Raw genomic sequence first — 17274 nt, 5'->3', positions numbered from 1 at the left:
AATGACAAAACCAGATGTTAGACATCATTAAGGGGAAATTGCAAAATGTTTTGCTCCATGCACATTTTTCTATTCTTTGAAATAATATTTCTGTGACATTTCTGATTTGAGTGAACACAGGATTTAATTGGGGGTGGGGTACCATTTAATGACCCCCTTCTCTCTCTTTGTCCCCAAAGTGAAGAGGTTCTCATTCATTTCACGTCAGCAAACAAAATATTTCTCTCCAAGAATTGACCTAGTTGTTAAAAATTTCAGTCACCTAACTGACATACATTGAAAATGCCCAGTAATGGGAAAAGTTCTATAGAGATTTTCTATGAAATTACAACCTCAGTTTGAATGCAAAAACGGTAAGATTATATTTCTGAGTGTCAGTTTTGATGGCTAGAGAATTTCACAATGTGTGTGTGTGTGTGTGTTGCAATTTCACTGTCTAGATCAATACTGTGGGTCTTCTCACTTTCATAATTTCTCTGAGTTATATAGAAGAGTCTAGTAAAGTAAGCGTGTATATTATCATGGCTTTTTATGAATTAAAAGCCAGTCTCGAAGGTCAGTTCTGAAATCTGCCCCCAAAGCCACTGTGCTTAAATGAGATAGATCCATCGGTGTGTTTCCATGTTTTTGTTGTGATACTACAAAAAGGATCTTCCTATAACTTGTTACCATAGAGCGCCAAATATTGTCTCTAGGGAGCTGATAATTCCACACTACATTCAAGGTTATCCTAAGGAAAGAACAAAACCTACTTTTCTCTGTGCTTTTGAAAGAATTCATGAAACAAATGAATGATAAAGCTAAAAAAAATAATAAAAACGGCTGAGTAAAGCAGATGTGATGCAAACAAGAGGTCCTACAGTGCGTGTTGTGCACCCTGTCCATGAAAAGCCCATTCGTGCAGCTCTCAGCAGGACACTCTTCATGGTCAACAGGGCTGTAGGTGTGGGTTTCTGGCTGAGTCTCTGATCATCCTTGGAATTCCTTTTGTAGAAAGGTCTGGATATATATTTGTCTTTGGATCCATTCAACAAAGTAAGACACGTTGCTGTACACTCCAGGCCCCAGAACTTTCGAAAAGCAGACAGAGCCCCAGGAAGTTAAACCAAATAATGTCCACTGTCCTCCAGGTCTCTCACAAACCAGAGGCCCACCACTGTCTCCCTGCAAGAAATAGCAACAGACATTAGTCATGGGGTTTCAGAGATCTAGTGGCAAGGTTATCATCTTAAGGGTACAAAAAGGTCCAAACCAGCTTAAGTGAGGTGGAAAATGTCAGCAAAGTTTTCCATCATAAGCCTGGGAGGGTATCTGCTTCCCACTGAATAAAAAGACCTTTCCAATAAACACAATGGACTCTGAGCTTAAAAGTAGTTTGCAAAGAGACTTTTGTTCTTGTCACAAGACCTGAAGACTTAGTTACTTCCTACATGAAACACAATGCCATACCCCCCCAAAAAAAACCTTAAGGTTAAAAAAAGATGTATCAAAACTAATTATGTCAAAACATTTTATTTTTTAAATTGAAATGATCTTATAAAAGTAGAAAATACTCAAAATGGAAAATAAAACATGCCCTCCTCCATTAATCAGATGTTCAAAATGGTCTACACTGAACCATCACAAATGCCCTTTAATTATGTGGGGCTAATGACAAGCATGGTTTATCTCTGTTTAATTCTAAAATCTGAGGAGCAGCCTGATCATTCCAAAACAACAGAACAGCAGCGCGGAAAACCCACCACCTGCTCCTCCGTTGCCAGCCTCTTTGTGCACTTGCCCGTTTGAACCCCAGGGACAGTTCAGCACAATAGCTAACAAATGGTAAGTTGAAGTGAAATCCTTCCCCACACTGCTGAGAGGCACTCTTTGAAGATAGCTATATCCATACAACCTGCCTGAGGTTGGAGGCAGTGACATTTGACAGCCTGGTAATCAAATGAAGGCCACCAGATCTCAAGTGGTCACATTAGAGACAAGTTCTTTCACACACTACGGGAGCCAATGTATATCCTAATGTCTTCATGGTTATACCTGGCAATGTCCTCTGGTGTCCCCCTAATGCTTAAGGCGGTGGATTTAAAGCTATGGTTTTCACTTGCCCCTAATAATTAAGCTTGCCCTAGCCACCAAAATGATCAAAGGAGATGTGCCCACACAACTGTCCTCCACCTGGCAGTGAACAATTTTCACAAATGTTCCTAAGGGATGGCTTGTAATGAGCTATGCAAGCACACCAAAGTCATGGGGGATTCTGATTGCTGCCACAGTCCGAAGGCACCTTACCATGCATGAGTCCACGGTGCCAGACTCGAAGCCAGCACATATCACCCGATTGGTGATGGTCTTCATGTCAAAATAAGACTGGCACTGCGCCAGAGAAATAATGCGGACTTCTCCCTCCTGCAACTTAAAGGGCACTGCATTTGAAAAGAAGAAGAAACAAAAATGCACAAGGGCATGAAAGTGACTCAAAATACAAATTGAACAGTATTACAGGAATATGTTCATATCCCTAGAGAACCCTTCCTTTCCCCTTAAATATCATCTCTAAACCTGCTGAGTGTTGGTGGTGCACACCTTTAATCCCAGAACAGCCAGAGATACACAGAGAAACCTTGTCAAAAAAAAAAAAAAAAAAAAAAAAAAAAAAACTCAAGGAAAAGACTGGTTTGAAACACTTCATTATTATTATTAAGCTTTCCCTTATTTGTTTAGTGTGGCAGAAGTGTTGAGATGATTGTTTCTCCCTTGTCATATGCTGTGGAAAAACAGCTTTAACAATGAAAAGGTGCAGGGGGAAATAAGGCAGAGTGTTTAGCTCAGCATATCTGTCATGCTCTCTAGGATCAGAAAAAAAGCTAACCCTCATGGGGAGAGGCCCACCTCATATAAGCACCTATGGCCATTGTTCTGATATTGAACCCTTACTCCTAGAAGCTGTGCTAGAAAGATTTTAAAAGGGTGATATCATTGCTTGTTTACAATAGACAGAATATATGATTTCTGTCTTGCTTAAAGTTTTTCAAGAATAGTAGTTGCTGTCTTCAAGTAAAACCTCATAAGTCTTATTTGGACATCCTGAAAAATCATACAGACTGTTCTTTGAAGAATCAATGGGCAAGCAGTGCCCATTTGGGGAAAAATAAATATGATGTAGTACAAGTTTAACAAGTTGTCAGAATGATAATGATATTGAAACAGCAGCCAACATGGCTCACACTAGGGTAGGTGAGGCTTATACCATCAGCATCTTCTGAACAACAAATGATTTTCCTCAGTGTAACAATCCTTTGTGTTGCAGGATTATCTCATTCCTTCTGTGGAAGGCAAGAGACTAGCACAGCTGAGGTCAGTCGGATCTTCCTGAATGAATCCCATTGCCTGGTCTTCATGCTACTCCCTAACTGCTGTGTAAGCTCTATGGTACCCAATCACTATAAGTTCATATAGATATTTTGTGAAGAATACAAATAGAGATACTATGAAGTATATTCTGCTCATTTCATTACAATTCTAACCATAGTTTTTAAAAAGCACCATGTATAGCAATGGTGGCATTGTAAGGCAACACTGTTTTCAAGATTCTTATAGGAAGATTTTCTTGAGTCATCGATGTCTTAAACACATCCTTCCCATCATTTTTTATCATACAAAAAAAGAAACAGCTAAAAAAAATCTGATTAAATTTCAATAGGAAAACAAATTCGTTTAAATTGGTGTTCCCATGGTTAATATCAAGATGCCAGGAGGCCAATATATACCACCATTCTGAGAAGCATGGCCTACTCCTGCATCTAATGTAACTATTTTGTGGATTCAGCTCTTATTCTAAACTTTAAATAGGCCAAACTATATGCAAATGCCCTTTGGGGAGGTGGAGAGTAAGTGGTTAAAAGAAAATTCACTGTTTTATAAAACCAAATTTAAGCAATTTAAATAGTAAGATATGTATCACATTTCTTTATAGAAGGATGTACTATATATGTAGACAAGAACAAATCAATTACAAAATTGAAAATGTGATCGTGTAGCTTGACTGCAGAAATAGAATCACCTAATCATTCCACATAGCCTCTGGGAAATTCTGCCAGGAGATAGCCAAAATCATTGCTCTCTCTAGCAGGGATGTCTGTCAGTTTTCACCTTGCATAAAAGGTCCAAAACATTGGTGGGAGCTCCCTGGAGAAAGTCACAGCTGTGGAAAAGGGGGTTTAGGTTTGCATCGCAGGTGGGCAGGTTTATGTGTTATGATGGATTCTTCATGTTTACAACTGGCTTAGAAGGAAGAGAGAACATAACACAAAGTATTTACCCCGTGTGACTGTGACATACAAGGAAAATGGGAAATGATACTCAAAGCCAGAAGGAAGCATAGTGCTTTTCCATTATGAGCTGAAAGGGCAAACATCACTGATGACCCTGGCTTACTTTTGTTGCCCATGTGGCCCCAGCCTGTGATGTAGCAGTATGTATCTGGTTCCAGAAACTCCTCTGGGCTGGGTAAGCAAACAGGTCTGACGAAGCTTGTCTCATGGATCTCATCACTCAGCTCCACTATGCTGATGTCATAGTCCACTACCGCTCGATTATAACGGGGATGTTGCAGGATGGTCTTCACAAAGCGGGTCTGCATGAAGACTGATGGATGGTCCAGGTTGTTTATGCCAAATACCACCTTCCAAATATCAGAATCCTCTCTCCTAAAACAGTTCAAGAGTACCTTCAATTCTATCTACTTTAATTGCACAAGCTTTTAAAAGTAATTTTTGTATATAAACAATGACTATTCCCAAGCCTAACTCCTAATATATTCACATAAGAAGTGGTCACACAATGGACTGAGGAACAAATAACAGAGTGTTATTATATGAGAATGCAAAGCTCAGACTTCATTATTTCTTTAATTATTTTATTTTTTTTAAAATATGGAATGCTTCTCAAATTTGTACATCATCTTAGTGTAGGGCCATTGCAATTTTGGTAATAAGCACTCGGCCTTCTTGAATAGGATGTTCTTGAAAATAGAACTTGTTTGGGCTTAGGGTCAGTTACCTGTTTCATGGTATAAGAATGGTAATTTAAAATTAAAAGAGAGGAGCAGAGGTTGGGGAGGGGCTGTAAAGGAGAACAGAGTGGGAAAGCCAAGACTAAGAGACCTTTCTAAGAAAGAACAAACACCTCAGCAAAGTGTCAGGTTTTCAGGGCAGCTATTTGCAAATTTCAAAGTCAGGGTTTTAAATGGCCACTTACAAACCCAATGGTCAATTTCATGTCCCATTTTAGGAGAGCATTTATCATCAGTATTTTAGACAATTTTACCTTTAAATTAACTTTCTCCCCCAAATTTACAGCTCGTATTAGTCTTTAGAATTTGCCCCAAGCAGAACACTCCTCCACTGCTGGTGGGAATGCAAACTTGTACAGCCATTTTGGAGATCAATATGGCAGTTCTTCAGGAAAATGGGAATCAGTTTACCACAGGAACCAGAAATCCTCCTCTTAGGCATATACCCAAATGATCCACACCCATGCAACAAAGGCATCTGTTCAACTATGTTTGTAGCAGCATTATTTGCAATAGCAAGAAGCTGGAAGCAACCTAGATGCCCCTCAACTGAAGAATGGATAAAGATGTGACACATTTACACAATGGAATACTACTCTGCCGGGGGGGGGGGGCAAAAACAAAACAAAACAAAAAAAACAATGAAATCTTGAAATTCGCAGGCAAGTGGCTAGAACTTGAAGAAACCATCCTGATGAGGAAACCCAGTCACAAAAAGAGGTACATGGTATGTACTTACTCATATATGGATTTTAAACATAGAGCAAAGGATCACCAATCTGTAATTCACACCGCCAGAGAAACTAGGATACAAGGAGGAATCTAAGAGATTCATACAAAGTCCCTCACATATTGGGAGTGTGGGGGAGGCAGTGAGTGGAGAGGGAGCTAGGAGAAAGAGAAGGGGAGGAGAGGAAAGCATGTGGGACTAGTAAGATTGAGCCAGAGGAGGAATAGACAAGAGAAAAAGAGAGAGAGAGAGAGAGAGAGAGAGAGAGAGAGGAGAGATACCATAAAAGAAGGAGCCATCATAGGTTTGAAGAGAAAACTGACTCTAGAGAAATGTTCAGAGACCTACAAGACTGACCCCAACTAACAATTTGAGCAACAGTGGAAAGGCTACCATAAATGTTCTTCCCTGATAATGAGATTGATGACTAACTTATCCACCATCATGAAGCCCTCATCTAGTAGCTAATGGAAACAGAAGTGGACACCCACAGCTAAACACTGAGCCGAACTGGAATCCAGATGCAGATAGGGAGGATAAGATCAGGCTATAAAAACACATAGAAACAGCTGACCTGAACAAGGAGGAGCTAATGAGACCCCCCCCCCAGGGAATCCAACATTGGACCGACTCACACCCCCTGAACATGGGTCTCAGTTAGAAGGTCTGGGCAGTCTAAGGGACCTCTGACAGTGGAACCAGGATGTATCCCTGGTGCACAAAAGGACTTTGGGAGCACATTCCCCATGGAGGGATACTCCCTTAGCCTAGAGGCAGGAGGGAGGCCTAGTCCCTACTCCAAATGACTTGACAGATTTTGTTGACCCCCTCCTGAAAGGCACCACCTGCCCTGTGGAGTGGGGGAAGGGGATGTGATGGGAGGGTGGTCAGGGGCATGGGAGGGAGGGAAAAAGGGAGGGAGAGGGAACTGGGATCAATATGTAAAATAAGAATAAATAAATAAATAATAGAATTTCCCCCAAGCCCATGTGTTGCTCACTGCCCCCTGCATACTTTTTCTTCTGGGTCCTTCTCCCACACTCTCAGTGTCAATATTGACATGTTCTGGGACACTTCCTCCCCATTCTCTATGCACTCCACACTCCCTTGATGATTTCCTGTAACCCCATGGTTTTAAAATAACCTTACTCTGGTGACTCCTATGTGTAAACCATGAGCTGAATTCTCTGACCTGAGTCACAAGCTTGATCCAATTGTCTTAAACACACTCACTTGGATGTTTGATAATGGCCAAGATGTACAAGGGTCATCCAGATGATTGGTAATGTTAAGAATTCAGTAATCAAATGCTTCCTATCACCAGTGACTAACTGAATCATTTCTCTTATAAACCCAGCACTGCAGGCAGCAGAAAGTCCTCCCCACTCCTACTTTCAGTGTATATCCTGTACCTTGCTATTCTACCTTCTCTATTGTTCTCTGCTCATGAACATGCTTTAATTTCCTTCTCATGGTTCTCATGGCTATCAAGGACATTTTATATCAATGGATCGGTCTATTCTCCATCTTGCCCTCTCCTACCCCACAGAGTTTTTTATCAGTGAAAACAAAAACTATGTTAGTACTTTCACATTGCTGTGACCATACCACAAACACAGATTAAAAGAAGAAAGATTTGTTTTGGTTCATGGTTGCAGAGGGTTTTAGTTCACTGTGATAGGGAAGGAAGTTGTGGTGGCAAAAGTGTGTGTGGTAAGGCTCCTCCCATTAGGACAGCTCAGAAAGTGCAAGCAAGGATAAAACCAGAGGACAGGTTATAACTTTCAGAGGCCCATCTACTTCTAGACCCTAATTCCAATATAGTGCCACCAGCTGGAATACAAATGGGCAAAGTATAAGCCTACCAAGGGCTGTCTTAGTTAGCTTAGTGGCTGTGATAGGGACCATGACCAAAATCAATTTGGGGAGGAGAGAGTTTGTTTGGCTTAAATTCTGGGCCATAGTCCATTGAAGGAAGGAAGCCAAAACAGGAAATCAAGACAGGAACTTGAAGGCAAGATTTGAAGCGGAAGCCACAAAGGAACACTGCTTATTGGTTTGCTCTCCATGACTTGCTCAGCTCATTTTCTTATACAACTCAGGGCCACCTGCCCAAAGTGGCTCTACCCACAGTGGGCTGGTCCTTCTCATGTCAACCATTAACTGAAAAAATGCTCTACAGGTAATCTGATGGAGGAATCTTAACTGAAGTAGGCCCTCTTCTAAGATAACTCTAGTTTGTGTCAAATTAACAAAAAATAAATAATCAAAAGAGGGGGCACATTCTAGATTCCAACTATAGCAGGGATCTTATTGGTCTTATTGCTACATCCATATGTAGGACAAGGCAAATAATAGGTTCTGTAAAAATAGAAGAGCATGAAGTGATCAAAAAGACTCCAAACATGTAAACAAATCTCTTTTGATCACTTCATGTTCTCCTATTTTTGTAGACCCTTGTTGTCCACAGTAGACTATAGTCAAATTTGTGGGTATTTGTTGGGTAATAGCATTAGGGGCTTATTCTTTATGTGGATACTCCCTTATACTATGGTACAATGAACTAGCCATTCTACCACTCTTCCTCACTTGTGAACTACTGGTCAAATCAGTTAGAGTAGACTGATTTCATCATGTAGACCTGTCATGTCAGGGTAAACATGGAATCACTTGGAGAGATATTGAAGTACCAATTCTTTAGACGTCTCTACCATATCACTTGATAGGAAATCAAAGCTGGAAATCAGTATGGGGCAGGCTCTCCTGGCTTCAACGTTCAAACTTATTTTGGTACCATTAGATCTTTGGCTCAAACTTCACTAACAGTCACACATTCTGTAGTTTGTTTTAAAAAATTAGTGTCAAACCTATAAAAATTATGTCATGGATTCAGTGAATACAGATAAATTGTAATTTTTCTAGGTCAAGCATTATGCTAGTGATTACAACAAGCAAGAGGCATAACCTCTGCCTATGCAAATTATAGGATTGAGTGAAAATGGCAAATTTATGAAATGACTGTAATAAGTTGGAGGAAGTGTCATGTCCTGGTCATAGCAAGATAATGTTATAAAATTATGTTTCTTTACATAATACTGTCAATGTGCACACTCCCTCCTTTTTTTCTTTCCTCCCTTTCTCCAGCTTTTTGTTACTTTTTCTTCCTAGCATTCAGGGGTAAGTCTACATGGTCAATGAGGAAATGCCACATTCACATGGAAATTTATTGCTTAAGACATCTGAAGTCAACAACATTTTTTTCAGAATGATTTATTAATTGCCTCATTAGAAGCGTCTTATCTCAGAACCACAACAACTTAGCTCTATTTATTACAACAGTTCACCCTCTGCTTAAGTCATAAGCAATATTTAAAGTAATTGAAAATTCTTAATTATTTGTAATAAAATGAAATAACATCAAAATTCAGTACTTAATTGATTATATTGGGGTTAATTTAAACCTAAAAGTAAAACTAGGGAGTCAATAAACCCAAAACTGTTATTAACTTACATTCAGTAGTCTTGCTACACAGCCTAGCATTCTTACAACATTAATATTCACCAAGAGCAAGAAAGGGAAAAGTCAGACAGAATTATGCCTTTCTGTTTTATTATGCATATTATATGAAATGTAAAGTGCTTCTTAATGTTTTTCCTCCATAGCTATGGAAGAAGATAACTGAGAAAGACCAAAAGGGTTTCTGATATCAAGAAGCGTATGAAGGGTTGACTGATATCATTATGTCAACCAGTTATTTTACATGTCATGGTAAGTGTTAACTCCATATGTTTACTGAGCATGTGCTAGAGAAAGGAGTCAAGAACAAGGGCACACACAGCCCTGTCTCTAGGAGGAAGAAGATGGGGGAAGAGTCCTAGGCTACATGGATGCCCAGTGACAAACAGGACATGGTTTTAAGGTTAAAGGGGAAAATCATGGTACAAAGAGCCAAGGATATGATCTTTAAATCCACTATATAAAGAAGACTCCTTCCAATTTGGATGCCAAGCTTCAAAACAGCATCAAAGAGAACTGCACCATCTTTACTGATATTTGTGCCAAAGTTCCCCAGATCCAGGAACTGAAAGGGTTGTTCTGATGTAAAAGTGCTTTCTTTATAAGCACAAGGATCTGAATTAGGTCGCCAGAACTCACACCAGGAAAAAGGGTTGTCATGTGTATTTCTAAACTCAACTGGGAAGGGGAAGACAGACAGATCTTTGGAGCCTGCTGAGCCAGCCTACTCTACTTGGCAAGTTCCAGACCACCAATAGACCATTTCAAACAAACGTAAAGTGAGAGGTATATGGGAGTACTTAATGGAAAGTCACATATGTCCCAGATATAGTGACAGAATTCTGGTCCTGGTCCTTTGAACACCTACACCACACATTTTCTATTGAACATTGAAGCAATGAATAGCATCCATAGATATCAACTGAAGAACTGGGGAAAGAAAGCTTATCAGGTGGATGGAAATTTATTTGTGGGTGATAAGATGACAGATGATAGGGGTGGATGCTGTCTTACTGAGCATATCTTCCAGGTATGATGGGAGTCAGCTAACAATGATAAAACTGCAGAAAGTTGAAGTAAGGGCCCAGAAATTCTAACAGAAAGACTTAAGTGTGTTATGTGGGGGGGGGGGGCTTTAGCAATTACACTTGAGAGAATTTTGAGAAGGGAAGGAAAAAAGAATAGAGAATGGAAGGAATGGAGGGTGTAAGGAAGGAAGAAAAGAAGAAAGACAGGAATGAATATAGGAAAGAAAAAGGGAATGGAGATAGAAGGAAGGAAGGAAGGAAAAATAGAGGTATTATAAAGTAGCTACAAAGTCCCAAAGCTAACACAGCTAAGTAGAAATATTAACATTCACTGTCTGTATTTTACCATCACAAGTGATCACAGTAAATGGGGGCAAAGGAAGAAATATCTAAATAGTTAATGTTTAACTACATATGGATCCAAGCACTGTGAAATTGGAATCTAGCAGAGAGTGGCATGAAACTAACAATTATTGAAAGTGTTAGCCACAAAATGAGTATGGGTTTGTTTCAAAAGAAAAATAGAGTAAAAAGAAATGGCTTCTCTGTGAAAAGTGCTGTCTGTCACAGTTCATTTCATGTTAATAGATAATTTCATGTTAATAGATAACTAAAGTCAAGCAGAGCTTTCTACCTATAACTCTCCCTGCTTCCACCTCTCCATTCAAAAATGATTTGCAGACAATATGCATAAAATTCATCTTCTATGTAATTGAATATGTGTGTGCTTAATACACTGAAATATTGAACAATTCAGTATTTGGGAAGCATTGATGAGAGACTACTGACCCTCTAGCTGGTCATTGAAAGACAAGAGTAATCAATAGCCATGTAAAGTAGGGTCTTTATTACATCTTCAATGGACATCTTTTCTAAGCATTAAGTGTGTGTGTATGTGTGTGTGTGTGTAGTAGTAGTAGTAGTAGTAGTAGTAGTAGTAGCAGGTAATGGTAGTTGATTGGGAGGAAAGGTGGGATGGGCAGGAAGTACAAATTTGAAATCCATTAACAATATCTGATATTTAAATATGATAATATGCTACATTCATATTTGCTTGAACATGGCACAAAAATAGATCAGTAACTGAAGACAGATTTTAAAAAGCCAGGCAGTGAGCCTTGGAACATTCAGTGCTCCCAAAATAGGAGAAGCTGGAGAAAGAAAAGAAAACAGTAGGTCATGAAAACAAGATGAAAGCCAAAAGATTTTTTCACTACTCTAGAATAAAAAGAGAGAAAGTTATTCTAAGAAGGATACAGTGAGGAGATGGTAAGGGAGATTCCAGTGAGCTATTGGATTTGGCAAGGTGGACAGTATTACCAAGCTCTAGTAAACATCATTTCTTAGATGGAGAAGGTAACTATAGCAGACAATGAACAGTGATTAAAAAAGAACAATAGTTGAAGATAGAAGTAAAGAGAGGGGCTTTTACATCAGTGAGATTCCAGCTCCCATGGAGAAACTGATTAGAGTAGAATGATACTTTCAGGAGTAACGTCTATGAAAGCTAAAAAGAAACATGATTGTTCCTAACCAGAAGAGGCACATCACCCACCACAACCAAACACAAAACAGGAAATATGACCAAAGATACGAGGAAAGTTTTGGAAGTAGGATAAGACAAGATAAATGACATGGCAAAATGATATCCATGATATATGAAGTGAGATCAGTAGAGAAAAACGGAGACTTGTTGAGATAAAAACGGTCAAATGATCACTATCTCTTGGGGGTGAAAAAAGACTACTATAAAAGTGTCCATTGCATTAATTAAAAGCTCATTTGAGGTTCAATATCACACATTTGACATGAGATCAGTTAGCAACTGGATGCATGATATTCTCCAACAATGCTCAACCTTTCTGTCCCAGGTGTGGTGTACTGCAAAAGGAAGTGATGACACCGAAAACATAAGTTTCTATCTCTCCTGGTTCTGAAGGCTTCCCATGCACAGCCATTCTTTTTGGATTAAACTCCGCCAAACTTAATTTGGCTAAAGCATTCTTTTAACCAAAAAGAGAAGGGAAACAGTTAGTGTTAGAAGTTCCAGAGACTATGGTGATTGCTGATTCAGTCCAACAACTATCTACATTATAGACTCCCCCCCCCCCCCCCGGAGAAAGATTGGAATATCTCTATAGGAGGCAGAGCAGTGGGCAGCATGGATCCAGATTGCAGTCACCAAGAATCTTTTAAAACCACATTTGCTTACACTTCAATCATGCTGAGCATAGTACCACAGGGGAAGTATGAGTCCAATGCTGAAATTTTCTGTGTTCGTGAACATTTTACTGATAAGAATGTATCAAACCAGAAGATGAAATGAAAAAATAAATTGTGAATGACTGACCTAGTTCATAAGCACCAAAATGAAGGGATAATCCTGAGAACACAACGCAAATGTCAGTAATTCCTTTCTGGGTGAATTATAAAGCTGTCAGACCACAAGAGTTGAGATTTTAAGGGCATGATTTGTTCTGTGACAAATAAGAGGTGTTTCCCAGAGTTAGATGGAAAGATCCTCAGGGATTATTAAAGATCCAATTGATGTTGAAAGTCAGACATGGCACAAATCATCATCTTCTTCTTCTCCCTCTCTCTTTTTGAGTACTGTTCTGTCTCTGTTCTTAAGAACATGAAAAAATTTACAAAGTCTGCTTTTCACCTTGGAGGTCTTCCTGCTATATCTGGCAGAAAGATCGAAGGATGGAAATGCTGAAGACCCTGTCAAAGAACAGATGTTCTTTGGACATATGGGACCACAAATGTTGAGGGGAGAGAAAGAACGCTAGGTAATATGGGCAGAAATGCAAACACAGCCAAAATTCTGGACTGGTCAGGGTGGTAGAAATCCAGACACAAGAGACATGACAGTGTTAGAGGTTGTGGACATGTAGCCTGGCATACAAGCTTCCTGGGAAGGAATTAGAAGCTTTGGTCATTACTCACTGTGGGCTGACCCAGGAAGTTCATTTTTCAGTCTTTCAAGGAAGGGAGGGAATTGACTATTAAGTTACCACTTTGAAGTTGAATTGGTATTGGGGCATATGGGGCTTGACCTGGTCAACTTAGTATCTCATGGTTTTAATTTATTTGGTAATTTTAAATACCTCTCTATGGGAATGCAAAGCAAATTTTCTTTCCTTTCCCACCAATATAATTAAAAGAGACAGGATGAAAGGGCCCACAGATGGATCATGTTATGCCTTGCCAGAGTATGGGATCAGGATATGAAGTAAGTCCAAATAATTGCAGCAATTGATGGCCCCAACAGAGAATATGCCTGACAATTAAAAGTTCTGAGAAGCCTGCAGTGCCACTGGAGAGACCATAAAAGAGAATTAGGTTATGAGTACACAGTCAAGCAAGAGCTTGTTTGAAGTTGGGTAATCCCTAACCTTGTATAGATGAGCAGGCCCCTCCTGACAGCTGTTAAATTTTGTATTCCACAAGACTTCCTCAAGGTTTTGGTAACATTTTGAAACCATGAATTATAAGCACACACCTTGAAAGCTTCCCCTTCTCACTGTACAGATCCTCCAGTGCAGGAGGAAACCTTGACACCACATGTGGAAACAAGAAGAACAGCCCATAAACTTGAATTTGTAAGCACATTAGGAGTGTTGTTCCCTTGAAGAGCCATGAATTCATTGAGGTGATCACCAGTGATGGATGTGCTTGGCAAGAGTAACCTTTTGCTTTCTATGGGCTATAAACCACAACTGGAAAAGACATCTGGAAACATCTGGCCTCTTCTAGAATAATACCATCACAGTGTGTTTCTAGACATACTCATGGAGCCTCCAATCATTCTGGGTCTCACATATAAAAATTCTTAAGAGAAGGTACTATTTTGATACTTATGTATTATTTTTGCCTAGTAGAGTGATCAAATTTTATCACTTTCTTTTTCATTTTATCCTTATTTGTCAAGTATTCGGGAATGCATGTTTAAATGTCTGTCACCTTTGTTGGTTGGGGCTGTCCCCAACCAACTTTATAGACTATTTCTATTGCCCTTGGCTATTCCCTGTCCCCCAGAAGTGGAGGCCATGTACTTGAGACAAACTCAGAGGGCTTTGAGCTGAATCTGACTTGAAAGATTAGTTTTTGTAATATCCAAGAGTGACATTAAGACTTCTAAAGCAGGGAAGCAATCACCCTACCTGTGAACCACAACAATGACCAATGTGGGACAATAACTCTAAGGGTACAGCAGTAGTACACATACTTTGGCAGTAACCAACAGCTCTTTATTTGGATTTAAAACCCCTTCAACAAGAAGGAAATCATGCCTGGTGCTGGAAACCTAGCCAACTACCTAGGACTAGTGAAATCATCTTGGAGGAAAACTTACAACCACCACTTTTCTAAACTAGCACTGACTACATTCTAAATATTTGTTCTTATACAGACAGATAAGTATATTTCTTTTGCCTCCTTAAGGAAACCTCTGTTTGCAACAGACAGGGACCACTACAGAAAACAACAACTAATCAAATGAGTTATGGAACCCAGTCTCAACTGTTATATCTACAACATAACTCATTCACTCAAGGTTCAGGGATCATTGCAGGATAGAGGGCAGAAAGACTGTAAGAGTTATATCAGGGTGTTTGATATGAGATTGTTTCTCTTAGGAATACCAGAGAAAATACACCCATGAAGTCTCACTAATATGGCTGACTAAACATGACCTGAACAGTGATGACAATAATAGACATGTTTACATGGATGGGGGTAGGAGAAGGTCAGGAGACCTCAAACCTAGTGTCTTAGTTAGGGTTTCTATTGCTGTGAAGAGACACCATGGCCATGGAAATTCTTATAAAGGGTTAGGGTTAATTGGGGTGGCTTAGAGTTTTAGAGGTTTAGTTCATTATCATCATGGCATGACATGGATGTATGCAGGCAGACAAGGTGCTGGAGAAGGAGCTGAGAGTTCTACATATTGATCCTCAGGCAGTAAAAGTCTGTCCCACTTGACCTGGTTTGAGTGAAACTGCCTCCACAGTGGCACACTTCCTCCAACACAGCCACACCTCCTAACAATGCCACTCCCTATGCCAAACATTCAAACACATGAGACTATGGGGGTCATATGTATTCAAACCACTGCACCAAGACAGAGAATTATAGGAAACCAAGGAATGCTGAGAATGGTCTTCCCCAGGGAAGAGCACACCAAATAATTATCCAATATTAAACTTTCAGACCTGAAACAACACTGTAGACTAAACAAGTTTTATTTGTGTATTTAAGAATGTGTGTGTGTAACTACAACTAAAAGCCATGAATTTGAAAGAGAGCAAAGTGGGTACATGAGTGAATCTAGAGGTAGGAAAGGGGTGATGTAACTTTATTACAATCTCAAATTTAAAAAAAAAAATGCCTCCCTACTAAGCTCCTCAAGAAGCAAAGCAAATATCCATGTCTGTGACCCTCATATGGAGCTGAGTGTGTTCACACCTTCCTCTAGAAGCAATAGCACCCATAGGAGACTAGTTTTTCATAAGAAGGAGCTTTTCCCCCAGCATTGTAATGATAAGAGAAGATTAAAAGTACCTCAAATATTCACCAACTTAATACTAGTAGAAAAATTGATAAGCCTATGCAGAATAGTACTTAACTTCCAAAAGAATGCAATAGTTCTACAAGAAGTGATCTAGAGGGATGCCCACAAAATATTGCCAATAGAGAAGAGCATTAGCAATGTACAAAATGTCCTTTCAAATTGTGGAAATCAACAATGTGGACAAATGAATGTATTTAGAACTGTGGAGAAGTGTTCATCAGGCTGTAATAAGAGTTAATTCAGGATGACGAGGAAGTAACAGAAAGGAAGTATGGGAGGGGCTGAATAATGACTGCTAGGAAATGCAAGCATACTCAGGCCACACTGGCAGGGAGAAATGCACAATGTATGTTTACGGAAATACTTTTCAAAGATATGTACACATTTTTCAGTCTTACTGGTTGCTGCTGGGCATGGCTCCTAAGGTTTTAATTAGAGTACCTCACTTTTGGCCCTCACAAAGCTTGTGGGGAAGATATTTTTGGGACAAAGTCTTGGTTCTGTGTCTTTGAGAACCCTACCACAAATATTATACCTTTAATTCTACTTCCAAAACTACATACTAGATGTTCATCTAAACCTCATGCAGTTTCCAAACAAACCATTTCCATGTGCTCCTATGTGTATAATACACTTAAGATGTCCAGAACAGAGGCTGAACTGGGCCTGGGAATTGGTCCTCTGAATTTCTTCATTTTACTTTTCCCTCCTGAGCACATACATTCATTCTAAGAACCATATAGCCACTCACCATAAGTGAGCAGAAGATGAAAAGGGCAAAGAGCTTCACATATAAAGGCCCAGGAAGGAGAGTGGCTATGATATTTGCACTGAAATGACTTCACGGAGTGATACACCACTGAGAATTTCCAAGCAACAAATGAAAAGATCCAGAGAAAAATGAAATGGAAGAGTGCAGCTTACCCCTCAAAGCAGTGGGCGACTGTCAGAACCCACTTCGTGGAAATGAGGACACAGCCACAGATGTGTCCACTGGGCTCACTCTGCAGAGAGCATTGCCAGGGCCACTTCCCCAGGGCGACTAGTCCGACCCCCGAGGACCCTCTTGTTCATTCTTACAGCAGGGCGGCGACCACAGTCTAACAAGGAGCAGAAATCACAGACCATGATTCATCACCAAACCCAAGTAGATTCTGAGCTCTGGTTGTCATGCATAAATGATCCTGTTTCCCACAGTTAAATTAATATCATGTCCCATGATATACCACCAATCTTACCTTGCTTAGTACACAGAAGGGAAATCTTATTTCTGCTTGGACAGGACTGCCTAGGTTTGGAAACATAAAACATTATATTAAGTTGGATGCTTACTGTTTACCTGAAGCATGTTATCAA

General features: G+C 39.7%; 1 protein-coding gene across 1 annotated transcript in view; it reads right to left on the bottom strand.

The window, feature by feature from the left end:
• Positions 1 to 854: 854 nt before the first annotated feature.
• Positions 855 to 17274, bottom strand: part of Corin (corin, serine peptidase) — a 196252-nt gene continuing 179832 nt past the window's right edge. The window contains 6 exon segments of the mRNA XM_051198201.1: positions 855 to 1164; positions 2287 to 2420; positions 4432 to 4703; positions 16843 to 16952; positions 16954 to 17018; positions 17157 to 17206. Of these exon segments, the coding sequence (XP_051054158.1) occupies positions 970 to 1164; positions 2287 to 2420; positions 4432 to 4703; positions 16843 to 16952; positions 16954 to 17018; positions 17157 to 17206 (826 nt within the window). The 3' untranslated portion in view covers positions 855 to 969.

This window comes from Phodopus roborovskii, unplaced genomic scaffold, assembly GCF_943737965.1.
Source record: "Phodopus roborovskii unplaced genomic scaffold, PHOROB, whole genome shotgun sequence".
In the NCBI taxonomy this organism is placed as follows: Eukaryota; Metazoa; Chordata; class Mammalia; order Rodentia; family Cricetidae; genus Phodopus; species Phodopus roborovskii.
This window is presented reverse-complemented; position numbering and strand designations above follow the sequence as displayed.